Source organism: Rhinopithecus roxellana, chromosome 12 (assembly GCF_007565055.1).
Source record: "Rhinopithecus roxellana isolate Shanxi Qingling chromosome 12, ASM756505v1, whole genome shotgun sequence".
NCBI classification, from domain to species: Eukaryota; Metazoa; Chordata; class Mammalia; order Primates; family Cercopithecidae; genus Rhinopithecus; species Rhinopithecus roxellana.
Genome location: NC_044560.1, coordinates 38856943 through 38883197, shown reverse-complemented (window position 1 = coordinate 38883197; position 26255 = coordinate 38856943). Strand labels below are relative to the sequence as shown.

Here is a 26255-nt window from a genome sequence, read left to right as displayed (position 1 = left end):
TGGGGCAAAAGTGCATCTAGAACAAGCTGTGTTATCTTTGAAAAACCACTGTGGAGCCAATGGGACATTTTGATAGTCACACTGAGATTGGAGTTACAGTGTTTTTAGAGAATGCACGATTGATTCAAGAATGCTTGTTCAGATGAAGAAACAGACTTAGGTGGCATCATGAGGCCACTCAAATCAGAAAAATTAAAAAATTCTTTCTGCAGGAGAAGACAAGGCTACTGGCAGATTTTCTGAGTCTCTATTCAAGATCCACCCCACTATCTGAGAATGGCTGCCTTGCTGATTTGACTGTTACCGTAGGCCTGAAGATAAAGCAAATTTTGGAGTTTTTTGTGTGATCCACTGTTAACTAGAAAAATCACAGGTTTATAGCACAGCTAGTGAGATAAACAGACACTGATTTTAGGGCAGTGAAGACACTCTGCATGATGAATAATAATACTATATATATAAATAAATGTATATATATAAAAGAACATGCTGTGTGTGATATATATTTACTCTGCTATGTATAATATTTATATATAAATATATATTATAAAATGTATATATGCATATATTTATATATTTGGTGTACATTTGATGGGTTTGGACCAGTGTATAATGACATGTATTATCCAGGATGGATACATTTGTCCAAACCCATCAAATGTACACCAAGAGTGAACCCTAATGTAAACTCTGGACTTTGGGTGACTATGATGTGTAGATGTAGTTTATCAGTTGAAACAATGTATCACTCAGGCTGGGGATGTGAATATTAGGGAAAGCTATGCATGTGTTGAGGTGGGGAGCATATGAGAAATCTCTGTGTTTTCATCTCAATTTTGCTGTAAACCTAAAACTGTTAAAAAAAAAAAAAAAGAAAGAAAGAAAGAAAAGAAAGAAAGAAAGAAAAAAAAAAGACTGCGCACTGGCCAGAATATGCCTGCCACTTAGTTGTTACCAGGAAGGGACAAACTCAAAAACAAAGAACCCACTAAGTAGGAAATCTGACAAAAATCTCCCGGCCGAATGTTACAACTGACCTCAGGCCAAGAACTCTGATGAATGAAATTGGAGCCTCAGAAGACAGCACCAAAGATGGTTTCTGAGAGGCTACTGAAAGGACCATCTCTCCAGAAACCACATCTCCAGACCCCTAGGAGTGGGAAGTGGTCCTGCCAAGCACGGTTCCTAGAGGCGCTAAGTGGTCTGCTGTGGCCTCAGTAGGGATGAGAGATCTCTCAACACTGATTAGAAATACTGCAGCACTGCAGGCGGGGTGGCACACGCCTGTAGTCCCAGCTACTCAGGAGACTGAGGTAGGAGGATTTCTTGAGCCCAGGAGTTCTAGGATGTAGTGTGTTATGCTGATCGGGTGGTAACAGTAAGTTGGGCATCAATATGGTGACCTTCCTGGAGCAGGGGCCCACTAGGTTTTCTAAGGAGGGGTGAACCAGCTCAGGTCAAAAACGGAGCAGGTCAAAATTCCCATGCTGAACAGAAATTCTCAGGAGCAATCCCAGGTTAAGGACTGCAGATTCATTTCCTAAGCCACGGAGTCAGGGTCCCTTGCCTTGTTCAGGGTGAACAGGACAAACCCGGAACTCTGAAGGTTGGTCTTGTTTGCTGCTGTTAAAGTAACAAGGAGCTATTTTACCACCCGTAAAACTAAGACTCTACTCTTTAAAAGAGAGGAAGTTAACTACTAATAGGAATGTGTTTTAATTACAAGAAGTTGATATTTGTCCAGGAAATGCTCCGAGACACTGGAGAAATGTTTGCATACTCTGGGTAGGGCAGAAAAAAAGGCAAATTAAAATGGGATGGGACAAAATGGAGACTTTTGTATTTTCCCTTCCTCCTTGCCCACTTAGCTTTGTTCTCTGTCTCCACTTCCTGAAAGAAGAAAAGACAACAGTCACTGCAAGATGCTCTCAAATAAAAGCCAAAGGAGAATTATTCTCCCTCGTGGACTCTGTGTGGGAGCTGGAGGTGAGGGGACATCAGGAGCTCACTCTGTAGGACTTTAGCACTGAGCAAGGGGATGATCAGGGCAAAAGATGGGGTAAACGTGACGTCAGGAAAGAGAGTTCTTTGGGTAGGATGGTAAGGTTTTCCTAGGAGTTTTGGTGTGCTATGCAGTAGGATAGAAAATATCAGTAAGAAGTGCTGTGAGTCAAGTTCTTAGATCCCCTCAAATGTTGACAATAACCTCAGGACAGAAATTGCCATTTGGGGTCTATGTTTCTCTAAGTAGCCTTTATGAAAGTATCATAGGAGTGAATATGAAGGACAGGGAGACCAGTTGCTGTAATCATGACAAAAGAAGGAGAGTATAATAATAGGGAAGAAAAAGTAAACAGAATTGGGAGACATTTTTGGAAGTCAAATTCAAAGGACTCTCATCAGAGTGTAGCTTATTCTTGTCACATATAAGGAAAAAAGGAAAAAGTTTGACAAAAACTGCTTCTAGATTGTTCCTTAAATCAGGGCTTTACTGTGTGGCTTTATGATTTAATTTGAAAAGGATTTTCCAGAAGAAAGAAGACACAGCCATGTTCAAAGCAACTAACAACAAATCGCAAAACCAGAATAATGCATCTTGCATTTATAACTGTTTTATATTGACTTATAAATCTACTTGCCTTTGTTAGGTTGACTAAGATCCAGTCCAAATGTCAGTGCCTCTTTGAAGATTTCCCTGGATCCCCAAATATGTGCACATGGGACTTTGGATATAAAATTTCTAAAATGTTATCACATCATATTTTAATTAGTTGTTTGAAAGTCTGCTTTCTTGAGCTCTTTGAAAGCAGGTCTATGTCTTATTCATCATTATATCTCCACTGGATAGAAAAGTGCTTTGTCCAAAGTTAGATTTGTTAAATGAATAGAAGAGATGTGGCAATCAGAGGAAATGCAATCTTCTGCTGAGTGTCAGAAGTACTATTATATGCAATAACAACAAAATTAAAATGTCTAAAATCAGTCCCTGTATCTATCATCATAAAAATATGAAACTATTTCCAATATTATTCCTATTAAAATTTCCAATGAAACCAGTACTTGTATGTGCTATTAGTTCTAATCGTGCTACTAGAACATTGTTGAGTTTGAAATTATTAGCATCATGCAACTAATATGTGTACAGCTGTCACTTCCATTTGGATTATTATGACACCAAAAGCTCAGGCAAAAAAAGAAAAACAAATGAGACTAACTCAAACTGAAAGGTTTTTACACAGCAAAGGAAATAGTCAACAAAATAAAAAAGCAGGCTGTGCCTGGTGGCTCACACCTATAATCTCAGAACTTTAGGAGACCAAGGCAGGAGGATCACTTGAGGCCAGAGTTCAAGACTAGTGTGGGCAACATAGTAAGACCCCTATCTCTACAAAAAAAATAAAATAAAATTAACCAGGAGTGGTAGTGCATGCTTGTGGTCCCAACTACTTGGGAGGCTGAGGTGAGAGGATCACTGAAACCAAGGAGGTCAAGACTGCAGTGAGCCATGATCACACCACTGCACTCCAGCCTGGGTAACAGAGTGAGACCCTGTCTCCAGATTGAAAAAAAAAAAAAAGAACAAATACAAGGCACCCTATAGATGGTGAGAAAATATTTGCAAACTATATATCTAATAAGAAGTTAATATCTAAAATATATTTTAAAAGCTCATACAACTGAATAACAAAAAAAAGCAAACAATAACCCAGTTTACAAAATAGAATTGATAAAGTATGTAAATAAACATTTTTCCGAAGAAGAATTATGAATGACAACAAGTATATGAAAAGGTGTTCAACATCACTGATCATCAGGAAAATGCAAATCGAAGCCATGAGTTATCACTGTATATCAGTTAGGATGGGTATTATCAAGAAGACTAGAGATAAAAAGTATTGGAAAGGGAGTAGAGAAAAGGTAAATTGCTGAGAATGTAAATTGGTACAGCCATTACGGAAAACAGTACAAAGTTTCCTTAAAAAGTTAAAACTACCATATGACCCAGCAATTCCACTTCTGTATATATTATACCCAAAGGAAATAAAACATGTACCTCAAAGGGAGATTTGCAGTCCCATGTTCATTGCAGGATTATTCACAGTAGCCAAAATATGGAAATAATTTAAATGTCCATTGACTGCTGAATGGATAAATTGCATCATATATGTACATACCTACATGCACACAAATATAAACACTATATAAATATCATTTAACCTTAAAAACAGAGATCCTGTCATTTGTAACAACAAGGATGAAACTAGAGGACACTTTTATGTATGTATGTATGTATGTATGTATTTATTTATTTATTTATTTTTATTATACTTTAAGTTCTAGGGTACACGTGCATAACGTGCAGGTTTGTTACGTATGTATACTTGTGCCATGTTGGTGTGCTGCACCCATCAACTCGTCAGCACCCATCAACTCATCATTTACATAAGGTATAACTCCCAATGCAATCCCTCCCCCCTACCCCCTCCCCATAATAGGCCCTGGTGTGTGATGTTCCCCTTCCCGAGTCCAAGTGATCTCATTGTTCAATTCCCACCTATGAGTGAGAACATGCGGTGTTTGGTTTTCTGTTCTTGTGATAGTTTGCTGAGAATGATGGATTCCAGCTGCATCCATGTTCCTACAGAGGACACAAACTCGCCTTTTTTTATGGCTGCATAGTATTCCATGGTATATATGTGCCACATTTTCTTAATCCAGTCTGTCACTGATGGACATTTGGGTTGATTCCAAGTCTTTGCTATTGTGAATAGTGCCACAATGAACATACATGTGCATGTGTCTTTATAGCAGCATGATTTATAATCCTTTGGGTATATACCCAGTAATGGGATGGCTGGATCATATGGTACTTCTAGTTCTAGATCCTTGAGGAATCACCATACTGTTTTCCATAATGGTTGAACTAGTTTACAATCCCACCAATAGTGTAAAAGTGTTCCTGTTTCTCCACATCCTCTCCAGCACCTGTTGTTTCCTGACTTTTTAATGATTGTCATTCTAACTGGTGTGAGATGGTATCTCATTGTAGTTTTGATTTGCATTTCTCTGATGGCCAGTGATGGCGAGCATTTTTTCATGTGTCTGTTGGCTGTATGCATGTCTTCTTTTGAGAAATGTCTGTTCATATCCTTTGCCCACTTTTTGATGGGGTTGTTTGTTTTTTTCTTATAAATTTGTTTGAGTTCTTTGTAGTTTCTGGATATTAGCCCTTTGTCAGATCAGTAGATTGCAAAATTTTTCTCCCATTCTGTAGGTTGCCTGTTCACTCTGATGGTAGTTTCTTTTGCTGTGCAGAAGCTCTTTAGTTTAATTAGATCCCATTTGTCAATTTTGGCTTTTGTTGCCATTGCTTTTGGTGTTTTAGACATGAAGTCCTTGCTCATGCCTATGTCCTGAATGGTATTACCTAGCTTTTCTTGTAGGGTTTTTATGGTATTAGGTCTAACATTTAAGTCTCTAATCCATCTTGAATTAATTTTCGTATAAGAAGTAAGGAAAGGATCCAGTTTCAGCTTTCTGCTTATGGCTAGCCAATTTTCCCAGCACCATTTATTAAATAGGGAATCCTTTCCCCAAACCCACTTGTCAGGTTTGTCAAAGATCAGATGGCTGTAGATGTGTGGTATTATTTCTGAGGACTCTGTTCTGTTCCATTGGTCTATATCTCTGTTTTGGTACCAGTACCATGCTGTTTTGGTTACTGTAGCCTTGTAGTATAGTTTGAAGTCAGGTAGCGTGATGCCTCCAGCTTTGTTCTTTTGACTTAGGATTGTCTTGGCGATGCGGGCTCCTTTTTGGTTCCATGTGAACTTTAAAGCAGTTTTTTCCAATTCTGTGAAGAAACTCATTGGTAGCTTGATGGGGATGGCATTGAATCTATAAATTACCTTGGGCAGTATGGCTATTTTCATGATATTGATTCTTCCTATCCATGAGCATGGTATGTTCTTCCATTTGTTTGTGTCTAGAGGACACTTTTCTGAGTGAAATAAGCAAAACACAGAAAGAAAAATACTACATGATATCATTTACAGGTGGAATCTAAAAAAACACAGACAGAAGCTGAGAGTAGAACAGCAGTTACCAGCTGGCTGGGGGTAGGGAAGATGGGGAGATGTAGCCCAAAGGATACAAACTTGCAGTTGTAAAATGGATACTTGTTGGAGACCTAATATACAGCATAAGAATATATTGAGTACTTGAAATATGCCAAGAGAGTGGATCTTAAGTACAATCATACCTCAGAGATATTGCAGGCCCAGTTTCACACCACCACAATAAAGCAAATATTACGAAAAAACTATTGTTTTCCACTGAATATAAGCATTACGTTTACAACATACTGTAGTCTATTAAGTGAGCAATAGCATTATGTCTTTAAAAACAATATACATATCCTAATGAAAAAATACTTTGTTGCTAAAAATTCTAACAATCTTCTGATGCTTCAACAAGTAGTAATCTTTATTTTGGTAGAGGGTCTTTCCTTGATGTTAATGACTGCTGACTGATCAGGGTGGTGGTTGATTAAGGTTATGGTGGCTCTGGCAATTTCTTAAAATAAAACAACAATGAAGTTTGCTGCATCAATTGACTCTTCCTTTCATGAAAGATTTCTCTAGAACATCTTTCTCTTTAAATGTTGATTTCTCTGTAGCATGTGATGCTATTTGATAGCATTTTACCTACAGTGGAACTTCTTTCAAAATTTGAGTCGATCCTCTCAAACATTTGTGGTTACTTTATTAATAAGTTTATGTAATATTCTGAATTATTTCTTGTCATTTCAACAATGTTCATGGCATCTTTACTATCTCAAGAAACCACTTTCGCCAGGTGCAGTGACTCACTCCTGTAATCCCAGCACTTTGGGAGGCTAAAGCAGTTGGATTACTTCAGCCCAGAAGTTTGCTATCAACCTGGGCAACACGCCAAAGTTCTGTCTCTACAAAAATATACAAAATTAGCTGGGTGTGGTGGCATGCACCTGTAGTCCCAGCTACTCAGGAGGCTGAGGTGGGAGGATCACTTGAGCCTGGGTGGTTGAGGCTTCAGTGAGCCAAGACTGTGCCACTCACTCCAGCCTGGATGACAGAATGAGACCCTGTCCAAAAGAAGAGTAAGGATATGGAGAAGAATAAGGAGAGGAGGAGGAGGAGGAGGAGGGGGAGGAGGAGGAGGAAGAGGAAGAAGAAGAAGAAGAAGAAGAAGAAGAAGAAGAAGAAGAAGAAGAAGAAGAAGAAGAAGAAGAAGAAGAAGAAGAAGAAGAAGAAGAAGAACAGGAGGAGGAGGAGGAGGAGGAGGAGGAGGGGAAAAAGAAGGAGAAGGAGGAGAAGGAAATCAGTTTCTTAGATCATCAATAAGAAGCAATTTCTTGTCTGTTAAAGTTGTATGAGATTGCAACAATTCAGTCACATCTCCAGGCTCCACTTCTAATTTTAGATCTCTTTCTACCACACTGAAATTACTTTCTACACTGAAGTGTTAAACCCCTCAAAGTAATCCATGAGGGCTGGAATCAATTTCTTCCAAACTTCTGTTAATGTTGATAGTATGATCTCCTCTCATAAATTATGATTGCTGTTAATGGCATCTAGAATGGTGAATCCTCTCCAGAATGTTTTCAATTTACTTTGCCCAGGTCCATGTGAGGAATCACTATCTGGCTATATACAAAATGTATTTCTTAAATGATAAGGCTTGGAAGTCAAAATTACTCCTTGACCCATTAACAGCAGAATGGATATTGTATTCACAGGCATAAAGACAACACTAATCTTGTACATCTCCATGGGAGCTTTTGAGTGACTAGGTGCATTGTCAATGAACAATAATATTTTGAAAGGAATCTTTGTTTCTGAGCAGTAGGCCTCAACAGTAGTCTTAAAATATTCAGTAAATCATGTCGTAAACAGAGGAAGTGTCATCCAGACTTTGTTGCTCCATTTCTAAAGCACAGGCAGAATAGATTTACCATAATTCTTAAGGCTCCTAAGATTTTCAGAATGGTAAATGAGCATTGGCTTTAACTTTAATTTACCAACTGCATTAGCCCCTAATAAAAGAGTCAGACTGTCCTTTGAAGCTTTGATGCCAGGCATTGACTTTTCCTCTTTAGCTTTGAATGTCCCAGATGGCATTTTCTTCCAATAGAAGGCTATTTCATCTACATTGAAAATCGGTTTTTTGGGCGCTCAGCCTCGTGGATCTCATCGAAGATGGCGGCACGGTATCTGTCCGGTATTACCAGGCGAGTCTTCATGTGGACAGTCCCAGAGACACCACGTAGAGAATTTTGGTCTCGATTCAGAAAAGAGAAAGAGCCAGTGGTTGCTGAGACAGTAGAAGAGAAAAAGGAACCTATCCTAGTGTGTCCACCCTTACGAAGCCAAGCATACACACCACCTGAAGATCTCCAGAGTCGTTTGGAATCTTACGTTAAAGAAGTTTTTGGTTCATCTCTTCCTAGTAATTGGCAAGACATCTCCCTGGAAGATAGTCGTCTAAAGTTCAATCTTTTGGCACATTTAGCTGATGACTTGGGTCATGTAGTCCCTAACTCCAGACTCCACCAGATGTGCAGGGTTAGAGATGTTCTTGATTTCTATAATGTCCCTATTCAAGATAGATCTAAATTTGATGAACTCATTGCCAGTAATCTGCCTCCAAATTTGAAAATCACTTGGAGTTACTAAGCAATTTGGAAGAGAAACACATCAAAATCATTGTTTTTCCCTGAGCAAGGGGGCTGCTCATTAGACCTTTTGATACTTTACCATGTGAAATACTACCAGAACTGTCCTCTAAACCCACTTTTTCTGTAGAGGAATGTATCATCTCTTTTTTTCTTATATTATGAATGGACAAATAACGGACTTTCTATTTTCATATTTGCTGAAACCATTTTTTAAATGAAATTAGGTAATTATTATTTTATGAAAAGTTTTGAGAGGGCACTGTCATTAACTTGGGTTTAAGACAGGAGGACATTGCAAGTTCACACCCTTCATAGGCATAAAGTAGTTGCAAGAAAATATTTTCATCCTGTTAGGATTCATATTTAAGATAGAGTTATGCATTGCACACATACAAATAAACTTTTATTAGAGAGATACCTATAAAAGAAACATAAAAGTATGTTATGTATTACTGACAGTTCTAGATTAATTTCTTTTAGAATTAAAGTAGATTTGTTAAAGTGAAAAAAAAAAAAGAAAATCGGTTTTTTGTTTGGTTTTTTTTTTTTTTTTTTTTGAGATGGATTCTCATTCTGTCGCCCAGGCTGGAGTGCAGTGGCACGATCTCGGCTCCACCTGCCGGGTTCATGCCATTCTCCTGCCTCAGCTTTCCGAGTAACTGGGACTACAGGCGCCCACCACCACGACTGGCTAATTTGTTTGTGTGTGTGTGTGTGTGTGTGTGTGTGTGTGTGTGTGTGTGTGTAGTAGAGACAGGGTTTCACCGTGTTAGCCAGGATGGTCTTGATCTCCTGACCTCGTGATCCTCCCACCTCGGCCTCCCAAAGTGCTGGGATTACAGGCGTAAGTCACTGGGCCCGGCCAAGAACCTGTTTTTTAATGTAGCCACCTTCATTAATTATCTTAGCTAGATCTTCTGGATAACTCACTGCAGCTTCTACATCAGCACTTGTCACTTCACCTTGCACTTTTATGTCATAGAGATGACTTATTTCCTTAAACTTCATAAACCAACCTCTGCTAGCTTCAAACTTTTCTTCTGCAGCCTCCTTACTTTTCTCAGTCTTCATAGGATTGAAGAGAGTTAGCGTCTTGCTCTGGATTAGTCTCTGGCTTAAGAGAGTGTTGTGACTGGTTTGATCTTCTGTCCAGACCACTACCACTTTCTCCATATCAGCAGTAAGGCTGTTTCACTTTCTTATCATTCATGTATTCACTGAAGTGGCATTTTTTATTTCCTTCAAGAAATGTTCCTTTGAATTTATAACTTGGCTAACTGGTATAAGAGGCATAGCTTTTGGTGACTCCAGCTTCTGACATGCCTTCCTCACTAAGCTTAACCATTTCTAGCTTTCGATTTAAAGTGGAAGACCCACAAATCTTTCTTTCACTTGAACACTTAGAGACCATTGTAGGCTTATTAACTGGCATAATTTCAATATTGTTGTGCCTCAGGGAATAGAGATCCCAAGGAGGGGGAGAGAGGGGAATGGTCTTTTGGAGGAACAGGCAGAATATACACAATATTTATCAAATTAACTTTTCCATCTTATATGGGCATGGTTAATGGCTCCCCAAAACAATTACAATAGTAGTAACATCGAATATCATTGATCATTGGCTGAGCATGGTGGATCACACCTGTAATCCAAGCACGTTGGGAGGCCAAGAGTTCAAGACCAGCCTGGCCAACATGGTGAAACCCCACCTCTACTAAATACAAAACTTAGCCAGGTGTGCTGGTGTACATCTGTAGTCCCAGCTACTCATGAGACTGAGGCAGCAGAATCACTTGAACCCAGGAGGTGGAGGTTGCAGTGAGCCGAGATCGTGCCACTGTACTACAGCCTGGGCAACAGAGTAAGACTCTGTCTCAAAAAAGAAAAAAACCCCACTGATTATAAATAAACATAATAGTTACAACAATAAAGGAAGAGTCTGAAATATTACCAAAAGTGACACAAAGACATGAGTGAGCATATGCTGTTGAAAGAATGGTGCCAATAGACTTGCTCAACACAGGGTTGCCACAAACCTTTAATGTGTAAAACATGCACTATCTGTGAAGCACAATAAAGTAAAGTGAAGTGCAATAAAATGACAGGTGCCTGTATTCTAATCACAAAAAAGAAAAAATAAATAAACATGTGAAGTGATAGGTATCATAATTCACTTGATTGTGGTAATAATTTCACAATGTATACATATATTGAAACATCACTCTGTATACTGAATATATACTACTTTATATGTCAATTATAACTCAATAAAACTGAATAAATTTAAAATTTCAAAATATTGTAAAAGGGGAAAAGTTATATTTCAACTATTGGAAGGATAGCAGTGGCATATCAGGCAGAGAAAATAGTGGATGTAGGAAAGTCTAATATATATTTATGGAATGAGGACTGACCTGGGTTTCTGATCAGGGAAGTAAGTTAAAACAGTCGTAGAAAATAAAAGTGGAAAGGTAGGGTGAGGAGTTTGGACCTCACTAAGTGGTAACTCTTAAAGATTACCTATGTGAGTAGCAAGGACACAGTTGGTACTCAAGGCATGAGTTAAAACCTCAAATGAGAAAAAAAATGTTGGAGCAACATCACGCAGATAAAGCCAATGATGTATTTAAATATGATACAATACAATACACATTTTTAAAATTCCTTCTGGTACTCTAATTGACCTGAAGATATATGAAGTCGTATGAATTACGACTCAAACTGTCATCCCTCTAACAAAACAATAAGCTAGACAAAACTGATTTAGCCCCTAAGTGATCCCTTGGCCACAATAATGAGGGGTAAATAATATTTATTTACTGGACATGCCAAGCTCTTTACCTACATGCATTATTTCACTGACCCTTGTAACAACTGAGTGAGGTATGTGTTGTCACTCTGTTACACATGAGAAAATTGAGTCTCAGAGAAATTAAACAATTTACTCAAGATCGCTTTGATAGGAAGTGGCAGAAACTGGATTCAAACCCACTTCTCTCCAGTACTCGATCTTGTATCAACTTGATTGTTTTGCCTACAGATTATAGTTTTGCTTAAATTCTGTTTAAGAAACCAAATTATTTATGTTGGTGTCGCTTATTTGATTTACCTCCAAGCACTTGATTAAGAATCAAATTATGTTAATGCTTCTTGTGGATGATAGATATTCATTACACGTTACAAGAATTGATTATTCTCTTGAGGTGTTTTTCATTTTTAAAAATACATCCTGGTACATTTTGAGTTCTTGAATCGCAGATTAACCATTCAGTTCTCATAATGCGAGATTGAAGAGATAATCAATGGGTTTCATACAGTTAAAAGAGTGTCAGTTTCTTTGCAATAATGTAATACTGTCCTTAATTTACGACTCAATGTCTTTAGCTATCAATTTTATTTTTCCAACCTTTTAAAATCAAAGTGGTTTCTTTTGCATTTCCTAAGATTCAAGATTGAAAATGTAACAAAATATCAGACAGCTAATATGTATTAAACTTTTGAAAGCACATGAAACAGTACTTTCAAGAATGTGTTTTTTGATCTACACATTAACCTGGTAAGAGGAGCATAAAAAGTATTTCCAATTCAGCTAATAAGAACTTTAATGTTATTTGGTAAGGATAATACACTACTTTTTTGTTTCAGCTTATGCTATGTATTGAAATACATTCTATTTTTTTCTTGAAAAAAATGTTTGGAATTGTAATTTTTATTATAAGTAGAAGCTTTGTAGAAGGATTTTATACAAACTGGTAAAACTTTGAAATGTGAATTATTTCCTACAGTAATTACCATAAATATGGGTAAATAGCTCAGAATGTTTCTATATGTAACCACTGAGTACTTTCAGTATTCCTTGACATAAGTAGATATGGGAACCATGTAGCTTCTAATAATGTCAAGGCATTTGCTATTTTAAGAGATTTTTAAATTTAATTTTTAATATAAAATTTCTCATACTTGAAAACCAAACTTTTTTTTAGTCCTCTCAATGAGCTCTTGGTTTTGTGGAAGAGATATTCTAGGCCAAAGAAAGTCATGTGCAAAAGCAGGGAGATGAATGAGAAACTGATGAACTGTGCAAAATACCAGGAGATTCATTGGTGTGGGAGGCATTGGCTACTGAATGTCAAGACATGAGGTTTGAGCAATAGAACAGAGCCTATTCAAGAGTGATTTTATATTCCAGTATAATGGTTAGATCAACAAAGAGAAATAAACCTCATTGCATTGATTTTTTCAAGAAATATTGATCATTTTATTTTACCTAATCTAGGGACCAGAATCTAATAGGTGATATAGTTCCTAATATTTATTGAGTTCTAAATTCTTTACATGTATGAATTCACGTAGTCCTCATAGTACCTTGAAGTAGGTATTATTATTATCCCCATTTTACAAATAAGGAAACTAAAACACAAAAAAATAACTTTCCCAAGGTCAGGAAGCTGGTAAGGTGTGGGGGAAGGATTTGAACCCTGGCAGCATGACTCTCACCTTGTTCTTCATTACTGTGGCACAGCTGAATAGAGATCACCCAAACCAAATTGAGGATATGAGGATATGTGATGAGTTTGTTAGAGGTTTGAATACATATTGAATTCATTTCCTCACATTTGTTAGTAAAATATACTAGCCTCCTTTTTGGTTTTGAAAAGTTTTATTGAAGTACAGTCACCATCTAATAAACTGACACACTTAACATGTACAAATTCACAATATTCAAGAAAGAAAAGCAACATAAATGTCTATGGACAGATGAATAAAAAATGTGTGGCCTTTGTACACATTACACACAATGAAATATTAATCAGCCTTTAAAAAGATAAAAATGCTACCATTTTAAAAACATGGATGGACCTGGAAGACATTTTGTTAACTAAAATCAGTCAGTTGTAGGACAAATGCTGCATGATATCTCTTATATAAGTCACTTAAAATAATCAATGGTATAGAAGTAAATAGTAGAATGATGGTTACCAGAAGATGTCAGGGGTATAAAGTTACAGGTACACAATATGAGTAAGTTCCAGAGATCTGCCGCACAACAAACAGTGGTCATAATCAACAATAAGGTATTGTGTACATAAAAATTTAGGCCGGGTGTGGTGGCTCACGCCTGTAATCCCAGCACTTTGGGAGGCGGAGGCCGGCAGATCACCTGAGGTCAGGAGCTCAAGAGCAGCCTGACCAACATCTCTGCTAAAATACAACGTCTCTACTAAAAATACAAAATTAGCTGGGCGTGGTGGTGCTTGCCTGTAATCCCAGCTACTCGGGAGGCTGAGGCAGGAGAATCGCTTGAACCCGGGCGGCAGAGGTTGCGCTGAGCCAAGATCGTGCCATTGCACTCCAGCCTGGGCAATAAGAGCAAAACTCCATCTTAAAAAAAAAAAAAAAAAAAAAAAAAAAAAAAAAAAGTATTAAGAAGGTAATCTCATGATAAGTGTTCTTACTACAAAAATAAATGAGCCGCCGAGAGCGGTGGCTCACACCTTTAATCCCAGCACTTTGGGAGGCCAAGGCGGGCAGATCACAAGGTCAGGAGATCGAGACCATCCCGGATAGCACGGTGAAATCCCGCCTCTACTAAAAATACAAAAAATTAGCCCGGCTTGGTGGCGGGCTCCTGAAGTCCCAGCTATGGGGAGGCTGAGGCAGGAGAATGGCATGAATCCTGGAGGCGGAGCTTGCAGTGAGCCGAGATCGCGCCACTGCACTCTAGCTTGGGTGACAGAGCAAGACTCTGTCTCAAAAAATAAAAAAATAAAAATAAAAAATGAACACACACAAAAACCCCAGAAAACAAAAAAGCAAAGGTACACAAGCAAACTTTTGGAGGTGATGTAAACCTCCTATCTGGTTGGTGGCGATAGTAACTTGAATTTATAACATATACAAACTCACCAAACTGTGTATATTAATAATATGAAATTTTTGTATACTAATAAACTCTAAATAAAACAGAAAAAATGTGTAGAATTTTACAAGTTTTGAAATACATACACACCAGTGAAAGCATCACTGTAATTGAGATAATGAACAAAATTTGTCAGCCCCAATGGTGTCCCCAAGGCACTGTTCACCTCACTCCCCACCCAGACAAACATTGTTCTGCTTTCTATCACTATCGATGAGACTGACTTTTCTGGAGTTTTATGTAAGTGTAATTATACAGTGTATTCTCTTTTTCTGTCTGGATTCTTTCACTGAGCATAATTATTTTGGGATTGATCCATGCTGTAATGTTTATCAGTTTTTATTGATGAATAATATTCCATTGTAGAAATAGTCCATGGCTGTTTATTCTTTCACCTAGTGATGAATATTTGTGTTGCTTCCTTTCAGATTCGGATTATTACAAATAGGCTGCTATGAATATTTATGATATTTATGTACAAGTCTTTGTATGAATGTTGAGGAAAGGAAGCCACAACGAAAATATATGTCTTCATTTATATAGAATAGAAAATGAGGCAAAATTATATTCTATGGTATTAGATATTACAATAGTAGTTATCCTCTGGGGAGTATGATAGTGACTAAAAGGGTGCCTGAAGGGGGTTGCTTTTGGACTCTGGTAGTAGTGTGCTTCTTTTTTTAAAATTTTATTTTATATAGATGCATAATAGATATACATATTTTCAGGGTACATGTGATAATTTCATATATTCATATAATTTGTAAAGATCAGATCAGTATAATTGGGATATTTATAACCATAAATATTTTTATTTTATCTACACTGGAAACATTCAAATTATTCTTTTGTAGTTATTTGAAATATGCAATAGATGATTATAAATTATACTCACCCTCCTGATCTATCAAACACTATATCTTATTTCTTCTGTCAAACTATATATTTGTACCCATTAATCAACCTGTTTCTTCATCTTGATGTTGATTACATAATCAGTCAGTATATGAAAATTCAGTGAGCATATTTTAGATATTTATTATTTTATAGGTATCTTATACTTGGATTAAAAGTGAGGCTGCTGAAATGGTTGTGGTTAGATCTAGATGGTTCTGTATACATTGCCTGACTGGTATGTCTGTTTCTTATTTCATAGCCTATTACTATTCCACTCATAAACTCCCAGTATCCTCTCTGTTCTTCCTATACCATTGCCTTTATAGCCTGTACTGTAATTATTTATTTTAGTTTAGGTCTTTCTTGTTACACTATAAATTTTCTGCAATAACAAAAAAAGATAATGTCTAACTTTTCACCTTTGTTTTTATTCTGCAGCATGGTGCTTGGTACAGAGCAGATATTCAGTGGACCCTTAGATGAATACTATAAAGCCTTCTTTGTTGTTTGCTTATGCTTATGCTCAAAGGTTAGCCCCTGAGTCTTCATTATTTGACTTCTTCTAGAACCTTCAGTTTTCCTCCTGTCCTGTCTACAAATTATTGACTAGGTTGTGTGATATTGAGAGATTTTCTTCCAAATGAAATGCTTTGTTTTAGCATCATTTTTCCAATGATAATAATTTGTGTTATTGAGTACTTACCACGTACTCTGTTTAAGCACTTTACATCTGCTAACTCTTTGAAGATGCACAACCCAACAATATTCCCATTTTATAAACAGGAAAACTGAGGTACAAAGAAGTAGAATGTCATATCACATTGTTAGTAAGTGACAGAACTCAAATTTGATTCCAGACAATCTGGCTTCAGAACTCACGCTTTTATTCAGTTTAGTCTTTTATGTGCATATATGCTATATTATATCATTATGTTTCCTCACTTCCTTCAGAACTTCAATAAAATGTTAGCTTTTCAGAGTGGCTTTCTTTGGGCACTTTACATGAAACAGCATCCCTTACAATACTGTCTATAATTCTTACCCTGCTTTTTTTTTTTCACAGCACTACCGCCACTCTATATGTTGTATATTTAATTCTATTTTCTTCTTGTACATTTCTCCCCACAAGAACGGTATTTCCATGAGAGCAGAGACTTAATCTGTTTTGCTTTTGACTTTATTCCTATCTCATAGAATAAGGCCTGGGACATAATAGGTGTTTAATAAATATTTGTTGAATGAATGCATGAACGGTTCATAGAATCAATCTATGCTATGGCATCGTGGTGCTAAGTACAAAGGGACAGCAAAGGTTTGTAAAAAAAATCTTCTAGCAGAATCATTTTCTGCTTATAAACCAAAATGGATCTTTATTAGACAGAAACATGGATACCAATACAAATTCCATGTAGCACAATTGAACATGCCCTGTCAATCTTAACGCAAGGCCATTTTTTAAGATTCTTTGAAGATACACTGTCAAGTGAGTTTTTATTCTGGGGAAACTTTCTTCTGGCAAAGGGGAACTGAAAGAGAGTTTTTATATTACTGCATTTTGTCACTTGCATTTTGGAAAGATTTCTATGGCTGCTCCGTGCAGAGTGGATTATAGTGGGCACAATGGAAGACATGGTAAGCAGTTAACGAAGTCGTAGAGTTAATCCATGAGAGAATTAACTGAAGCCTTGAACTAGAACTATAAAGCAGCTATGTAGATGAGAAAGGATGGATTTCAGAGAGAGTAGAATTCGTAGGGCTTGGTGAATAATTCATCATGGGGTAAGGAATACCTCCCAGGTTTCTGTTTTAGGGACTATCAACTACATAGACAGAAAATAAGGAAGGTCTGGGAAGATGATGAATTTTGTCTTCAACATAATAAATTGGAAATGCATGTAGTATATTCAAGTGGAACCAGTCAGTAGACAATCAGAAATTTAGACCTGGAACTTAGCACCTGTGGCTGGAGAGCTATATTTCAAAGTCATCAAATGCCCCAAGTTGCATTGGGAGATTAGGAAGAATATTATTCCATTGGATTCATATGTATCACACAATAACCAACTCTGTGATTGTAACTGAAAAAGACTTTACTGGGAGGACCTTGAATAAATGAAATAATTGATGGCAAGACAGGTCAAACTTAGAAACTAAGCAAAAGCAAGTTTAAAAGAACACTACAGTGTAATTCCATTGCACCAGCACTGAACACTGAATGCCACAGTTTGCACTGGTACTCTGCCAGCGCTGAGCACTGGCCACTGCTACTGCATTATCAGCTCGCAGTTTCTGTTGCTATCATCACTGTTGCTGCTGCTGCTGCTGCTGCTGCTGCTGCTCAAATGATAATCAATTCTAAGTGGTCAGGAACTTCTGTAGACAGTATCTGTGGAGGGTAAGGAGCATGTGTCTGACTTGTATAGCCTGAGTGCCCAATTTACTGATACCAGAAAGGCTTAAAATCCAAATATCTGGTTTCTAAGAGGGTTAAAAGTTGAGACCCACCAAGAAGATACCACCAAATATACTTAGTTAACAACATTAGGTTTATTCATTGCTGCTGCAACAGAGATCATATATGATGAAGAACCATGCAGCATCTCAGTAAGAGGGAGTTAGAAGGGACCTATAGATTATTTTGAAAGGGTTCAAAAAATGGGGACTATTACTTTGGGATTGGGCATTCTCTGAAAATGGGACATTTGGCTATTGGAGATTTTCGTATTTTTTTATCTGTGAGCAGAAGGAATGGAAAGGAGTTAAGAGTTATTGGAGAAGCAACAGTAGTCTCTCATATTAGCAGAAGCACAAAGTCTTTGTTTTTATCTCTGTTCAGGCATCATTATGAAGTTGTCTTGTTTTTATTTTGTATCATTGTGGTCACAAAGAATCATCAATCGATGATGTTTCATGGGATTGTTTATGATCAGCAGGGAAATACCATAGCATAGGTGCTAGTAACCAGACCAGCCACTAGCTGTTTGCTGTCAGGGATGCTTTTACCTTTCTTGAGAGGAAACTTTGCCTCCTACAAAGTCTCCTGAAGTAGAGAATTGCCAAAATGCTAGATGCCAGGGAGTCAATAAAAAGAAAAATTACTAAAGCCTACAATTTCCAACTATTCGCTATCATTTTAACTCAGGAGTCAGCAAACTGGGTCAGATAGTAAATATTTTCCCCTTTGTGAGCCATCAGGTATCCACTGTAACTATTCAGTTCTGCCACTGTAAGCCCAAATGCAGCCATAGACAATATGTAAACAAATGATCATGGCTGTGTTCCAATAAAACTATTGCTATGGTTTCAAAGTGGCCCCTCCAAAATTCAGGTGTTGCCAATGTGGTAGTTTTAACAGGTGGGGCCTTTAAGATGTGATTAGGCTGTAAGGACTGCTCCCTCCTTAATAGGATTAAGGCTGTTTTAAAAGAGGCTTCGTGCAGCTCTTTGGCCATATGAGGACTTAGCCTTCCTCCCTTCTTGGAGTGTGCAACAAGAAGTCCCTCACCAGATGACAGTGCCTTGATCTTGGACTCCCCAACCTCCAGAACTGTGAGAAAATAAACTTCTGTTCTTTATAAATGACCCAGTCCATGGTATTCTGTTATAGTAGCACAAACAGACTAAATAGCTTTGCTGTAATAAAATTTATTTTATGAACACTGAAATTTGAAATGTATATCCTTTTCATATATAATAAAATATTATTTTTTTCATTTTTTCCAACTGTTTAAAATGTAAAAACCATTCCAAATTTGTAGGCTGTATAAAAAGAACAGTGGACCAGATTTGGCCTGCAGGCTATCAGCTGCAAACCCTTGCTTCAACTAATAAACAATATTACTGATAGGAGTCTGTTGCCTGTGAGACAGATATGGAAAGAGAGTCAATAGTTTTTATGGGATCACAAGAACACATCGTGTGGATTTGGAAAAGAAGTCACTATAATAGAGGTTCCATTTAGTTTTGGTCCTTATCAGAAAACTCAGAATCTACATCTATTTTAATAGCTTTCAAATTAAGAAATAGTGATAAACTATCTAACACTTTATTTTTCTTCATTGCATTCGAGGATAAACTTCTTCCCATACGTCTTTAAAAAGTATTATTTATTGGTCAGCTTTAGAGGAGAGCTCTCAGTTGGTTGCATACAAATCAAGAATGTTGATATTGCTTTCTTGTTTTTGATCTATAAAAATTATGAGTTTTATTGTAGCATACAATATTCTTCTAAGGTGCCAAATCATAATAAATATTCTCCCCAATGATTCTACCTTAAAAAGCAATTACTGGTTGAGCATCACTAATATGAAAATTCAAAATCCAAATTCTGAAATGCTCCAATGAGCACTTCCTTTGAGCATCATGTTGGCACGCAAAATATTTCAGATTTTAAAGCATCGTAGGTTTTGGATTTTCGCACTAGGGATATTCAACCTGTATTCTCAATTGTGTGTTTTTCATCTGAGGAGTCCTCTGAGATGTATTTAAAATGGCTAGCTTTAGTTTCATGACCTCCAAAAGTAAATCTACCAGAGAATGACTCCCATGAGAGAGCCGAATTCATTTAGCCACTATAAATAGTTCAGTATGCCTGTAAATTACAACGTATACAGTGGTTTTGCAGGCAATAAAACCAGAAAGGTGTAAGCTGGTGTCAAATTATAAGGTTCCTTGAATGCAATATTAAGGAATTTAGACCTTTTGTTTAAATAATTGTATTTCTGAGCCCAGAAATTATATGATCAAATTATTTTAGGGTTTACTCTGGTGATAATGTATAGACTGGAAGCAGCTGAAAGTGGAGGCAGGAAGACTAGTGAAGAGGCTGGTACAAATGCCTGGGTTGCTATCATCCAAGAAGTAAGAAGGGCAAAACTAAGTGGCAGAGGGGATAAAAAGAGAGTATACATTCAAGAGATAATAATGGAGATAGAATACACAGGTATTTGTAACTAATTGGAGAATGATAGAGAAAAAAGTTTAGAACAGCTTCCATGTTTCTATTATTTAAGGCTACTGGGAGCATAGTAGTAATACTCATTAAAATAGCAAATAGACAAGAGGCAAGTTATTTCTCCTTGTTTCATTTGAACTCATTCCTTTTCTTACGGGGGAAGTGGGCTTCCTCATCTAGTTTTGGTGCTAATGGTTGTTCTCCATTCCTAAGAATGAAGCCCTGCTCACAGAGTAAAGTGTCAGTACAGTTTTACCCTGGCAACATGACCTACTGTCGCCTGACAGGGAAATAATTTTCTGAACCAGCCTTCTCCAAGAGTGAATTGCTCTTGAGAAATAACTGTCTATCTCTTCCTTGGCCGTTAATGTTAAGAAAACAAAATCATCTTTGATCTCCTTCATGTTTCAGAGAACTTTATTGAAAAAAACACATTACTACTTCTAGAGCATGCAAAATGCTTTTACACCTAACTGAATGCTGATGGTAGTGTCATTTACTTTGCTTGGGATTCCCATTCTACCTTCTCCATCTGGTGAACTCATTATCTCTTAAGTCCTAATTCCAGTGTTATCTTATATAAAGCCATCTGTAGGTCAAGCTCTGATTACAAGCTCTCATAGTACTCTGACTTCTGCGTATCATGAATCCCAGCTATAATAAATTAATATATTAATTTCATAATAATTTAACATCTAAATTGTATGATAGAATGTATGTTCCATCAGGGCAGGAACTGCGTCTGCTTTGTTAATCCTTGAATTGCTATGACACACATAATAAGACTTCATAGTAGCCATTATTATTACTAATTGGAAGCTTTTATAACTACTCCATTAGGTTGCAAGGACCTGAAGGTGACAGCCATGTGTTAATCCTCATCCTTAGCCCAGTGCCTAGAATCTAATACACACTCAAAAGATGTTTGCCAAATTGATTTTAAAAATTAGTTATCTAGTTGATGAAATTAAAAAGCTTTAATTGGGACCAGGTGTGATGGCTCACACCTATAATCCCAGCACTTTGGGAGGCTGAGGTGGGCAGATCACTTGATTCCAGGAGTTTGAGACCAGCCTGGGCAACATGGTGAAACCTTGTCTCTGCAACAAAAACACAAAAATTAGCCAGGTATGGTGGCATGTATCTGTAGCCCCAGCTACTCGAGAGACTGAGGCACAGGAATTGCTTGAACCCAGGAGGCAGAGATTGCAGTGAGCTAAGATCGCCATTGTACTCCAGCCTGGGCAACAGAGCCAGTTTCAAAACAAAACAAATGAAAAAAAGCTTTAATTTTCAGAGACGTTATAAAGTGAAGTATCAGTATAGTATAAAAGTAAAGAGACTGCATAATCAACTTGTTTTGTCCACATGATAAAAATAATTTGAAGAATCAGATTTTTCTTGCTCTTTGAGCAATCAGCCAAGTGTTATCACATTGACAAAAAAAATTAATCTTTCTTCAATAAAACTCAAGTTCAGAAACATAATGTTTTATGACAGTATGTTGAAAAGCAATGGTTGATGCAAGATTTGCTTTATGTAACTATAATTACCGATAAGAAATAATGCAATTAGACTTCATGTCTTTTACAGTTCTGTGATTGAAGTGAGTTTTCATTATGAGACACATTTCACAATGGTTTCGTTTAGAGTAGATTTCTCACCCATTGTTATTTTTATTGTATAGTCCATTATTTCTGATAGCTGTCCTATTATATTTTATTTCACAACTTCCAAGTGCTGATTGATAATAGTCATTTTTTTGGCATTATAATCTTTATGATAAATTATATCCGTGGGAAAAAATTATTCTTGGTCAGGGCCAATCAGAAAGTTATCCTAAGTGAAATTTGTTCTTAAGTTGCTATTGCACCAGAGAGCTGGGCAAGGTGGTTGAATAGGAACAGCTCCAGTCTGCAGCTCCCAGCGAGACCAACACAGAAGGTGGGTGATTTCTGCATTCCCAACTGAGGTACCCGGTTCATCTCACTGGGACTGGTTAGACAGTTGTTGCAGCCCACAGAGGGTGAGCGGAAGCAGGGTGGGGCACCGCCTCACCTGGGAAGCGGAGGGGGTCAGCGGACTCCCTCCCCTAGCCAGGGGAAGCCATGTGGGACTGTGCCATGAGGGACGGTGTACTATGGCCCAGATACTACACTTTTCCCATGGTCTTCATAACCCACAGACCAGTAGATTCCATCAGGTGCCTATACCACATGGGCCCTGGGTTTCAAGCACAAACTGCACAGCCGTTTGGGCAGACACTGAGCTAGTTGTAGTTTTTTTCATACCCCAGTGGCACCTGGAACACCAGCGAGACACAACCATTCTCTCCCCTGGAAAGGGGGCTGAAGCCAGGGAGCCAAGTGGTCTAGCTCAGCAGATCCCAGTCCCACAGAGCCCAGGAAGCTAAGATCCACTGGCTTGAAATTCTCACTGCCAGAACAGCAGTCTGAAGTCGACCTAGGATGCTTGAGCTTGATGTGGGGAGGGGTGTCTGCCATTACTGAGGTTTGAGTAGGCAGTTTTCCCCTCACAGTGTAAACAAAGCCACCTGGAAGTTCAGACTTTGTGGAGCCCACCTCAGTGCTGCAAAGCCACTGTAGCCAGACTGCCTCTCTAGATTCCTTCCCTCTGGGCAAGGCATCTCTGAAATAAAGGCAGCAGCCTTGTCAGGGGCTTATAGATAAAACTCTCATCTCCCTGGGACAGAGCACCTGGGGGAAGGGGTGGCTGTGGGTGCAGCTTCAGCAGTCTTAAACATTCCTGCCTGCCAGTTCTGAAGAGAGCAGTGGATCTCCCAGCAGAGTACACAAGCTCTGCTAAGGGACAGACTGCCTTCTCAAGTGGGTCCCTGACCCCTGTGCCTCCTGACTGAGAGACACCTCCCAGAAGGGGTCAACAGACACCCCATACAGGAGAGCTCTGGCTGGCTTCTGGCATATGCCCCTCTGGGATGAAAATTCCAGAGGAAGGAGCAGGCAGCAATCTTTACTCTTCTACAGCCTCCGCTGGTGATACCCAGGCAAACAGGGTCTGGAGTTTACCCCAGCAAACTCCAGTAGACCTGCAGAAGAGGGGCCTGACTGTTAGAAGGAAAATTAACAAACAGAAAGCAATAGCATCACATCAACAAAAAGGATGACCATGCAAAAACTCCATAAACTCCATCTGAAGGCCACCAACAGTAAAGACCAAAGGTAGATAAATCCACGAAGATGAGAAAAAAACAGTGCAAAAAGGCTAAAAATTCCAAAAAACAGAATGTGTCTTCTCTCCAAAGTATCCCAACCCTTTGTCAGCAAGGGAACAAAACTGCATGGAGAATGAGTTTGATGAACTGACAGAAGTAGGCTTCAGAAGGTGGGTAATAATAAACTCCTCTGGGCTAAAGGAGCATGTTCTAACCCAATGCAAGGAAGCTAAGAACCTTGATAAAAGGTTTATGGAATTGCTAAATAGAATAACCCAGGTTAGAGAAGAACATAAATGACCTGTTGGAGCTGAAAAACACAGTACAATAACTTCGTGAAGTATACACAATCTTCAATAGCCAATTTAATCAAGAGAAAGGATATCAGAGATTGAAGATCAAATTAATAAAATAAAGCATGAAGACAAGATTAGAGAAAAAAGAATGAAAAGAAATGAACAAAGCCTCCAAGAAATATGGGACTATGTGAAAAGACCAAACCTACATTTGATTGGTATACCTGAAAGTTACAGGGAGATTGGAACCAAGTTGGAAAACATGCTTCAGGATATTATCCAGGAGAACTTCTCCAACCTAGCAAGACAGGCCAACATTCAAATTCAGGAAATACAGAGAACACCACAAAGGTACTCCTTGAGAAGAGCAACCCAAGACACATAATCATCAGATTCACCAAAGTTGAAAAGAAGGAAAAAATGTTAAGGGCAGCCAGAGAGAAAGGTCGGGTTACCCACAAAGGGAAGCCCATCAGACATACAGCAGATCTCTCTGCAGAAACTGTACAAGCCAGAAGAGAGTGGGGGCCAATATTCAACGTTCTTAAATAAAAGAATTTTCAACCCAGAATTTCATATCCAGCCAAACTAAGCTTCATAAGTGAAGGAGAAAATTCTTTACAGACAAGCAAATGCTGAGGGATTTTGTCACCACCAGGCCTGTCTTACAAGAGCTCCTAAAGGAAGCACTAAATATGGAAAGGAAAAACCAGTACCAGCCACTGCAAAAACAAACCAAAATGTAAAGATCATTGATACTATGAGGAAACTGCATCGACTAATGGGCAAAATAGCCAGCTAGCATCATAATGACAGGATCAAATTCACACATAACAATATTAACCTTGAACATAAATGGGCTAAATGCCTCAATTAAAAGGCACAGACTGGCAAACTGGATAAAGAGTTAAAACACATCGATGTGCTGTATTCAGGAGACCCATCTCACATGCAAAGACACATAGGCTCAAAATAAAGGAAAAGAGGAAGATTTACCAAGCAAACGGAAAGCAGAATAAAACGGGGGTTGCAGTCCTAGTCTGTGATAAAACAGACTTTAAACCAACAAAGATCAAAAGAGACAAGGAAATGCATTACATAATGGTAAAGGGATAGATGTAACAAGAAGAGCTAACTATCCTAAATATATATGCATCCAATACAGGAGCGCCCAGATTCATAAAGCAAGTTCTTAGAGGCCTACAAAGAGACTTAGACTCCCACACAAATAATAGCGGGAGACTTTTAACACCCCACTGTCAACATTAGACAGATCAACAATACAGAGAATTAACAAGGATAATCAGAACTTGAACTCAGCTCTGGACCAAGCAGACCTAATAGACATCTATAGAACTCTCCACCCCAAATCAAAAGAATATACATTCTTCTCAGCACCACATAGCACTTATTCTAAAATCGACAATATAATTGGAAGCAAAACACTCAGCAAATGAAACAGAATGGAAATCATAACAAACACTCTCTCAGATCACAGTGCAATCAAATTAGAACTCAGGATTAAGAAGCTCACTCAAGCTGAGATCACGCCACTACACTCCAGCCTGGGTGAAAGAGGGAGACTCCGTCTCAAAAAAAAAAAAAAAAAAAAAAAAAAAAAGAAGCTCACTCAAAACTGCACAGCTACATGGAAACTGAACAGCCTGCTCCTGAATGACTACTGGGTAAATAATGAAATTAAAGCAGAAATAAATGAGTTATTTGAAACCAATGAAAACAAAGACATAACATGCCAGAACCTCTGAAACACAGCTAAGGCAGTGTTTAGAGGAAAATTTATAGCACTAAATGGCCACAAGACAAATCTAAAATTGACACCCTAACATCACAATTAAAAGAACTAGAGAAGCAAGAGCAAACAGATTTAAAAGCTAGCAAAAGACAAGAAATAATTAAGAGCAGAACTGAAGGAGATAGGGACACAAAAAACCCTTCAAAAAATCAGTGAATCCAGGAGCTGGTTTTTTGAAGATTAACAAAATAGATCTCTAGCCAGACTAATAAAGAAGAAAAGAGAGAAGAATCAAATGAAACAATAAAAAGTGATAAAGGGGAGATCACCACTGATCCCACAGAAATACAAACTACCATCAGATAATACTATAAACACCTCTACACCAATAAACTAGAAAATCTAGAAGAAATGGATAAATTCCTAGATACATACGTCCTCCCAAGACTAAACCAGGAAGAAGTCAAATCCCTGAATAAACCACTAACAAGCTCTGAAATTGAGGCAGCAATTAATCGCCTAC

At 37.9% G+C, this 26255-nt stretch overlaps 2 protein-coding genes across 3 annotated transcripts in view; both read left to right on the top strand.

Annotated features, from left to right (window-relative positions):
- LRRC7 (leucine rich repeat containing 7) overlaps positions 1-26255 on the top strand; it is a 468702-nt gene that overhangs the window by 207234 nt on the left and 235213 nt on the right. The window lies entirely within an intron of this gene.
- Positions 8218-9235, top strand: LOC104682130 (39S ribosomal protein L50, mitochondrial). Its single transcript, XM_030913319.1, has one exon. The coding sequence runs from the start codon at positions 8241-8243 to the stop codon at positions 8715-8717; it is 477 nt and encodes a 158-aa protein (XP_030769179.1). The 5' UTR covers positions 8218-8240; the 3' UTR covers positions 8718-9235.

Coding starts and splice junctions, on each gene's coding strand:
- LOC104682130 (XM_030913319.1), top strand. CDS start 8,241: ATGGCGGCACGGTATCTGTCCGGTATTACCAGGCGAGTCTTCATGTGG.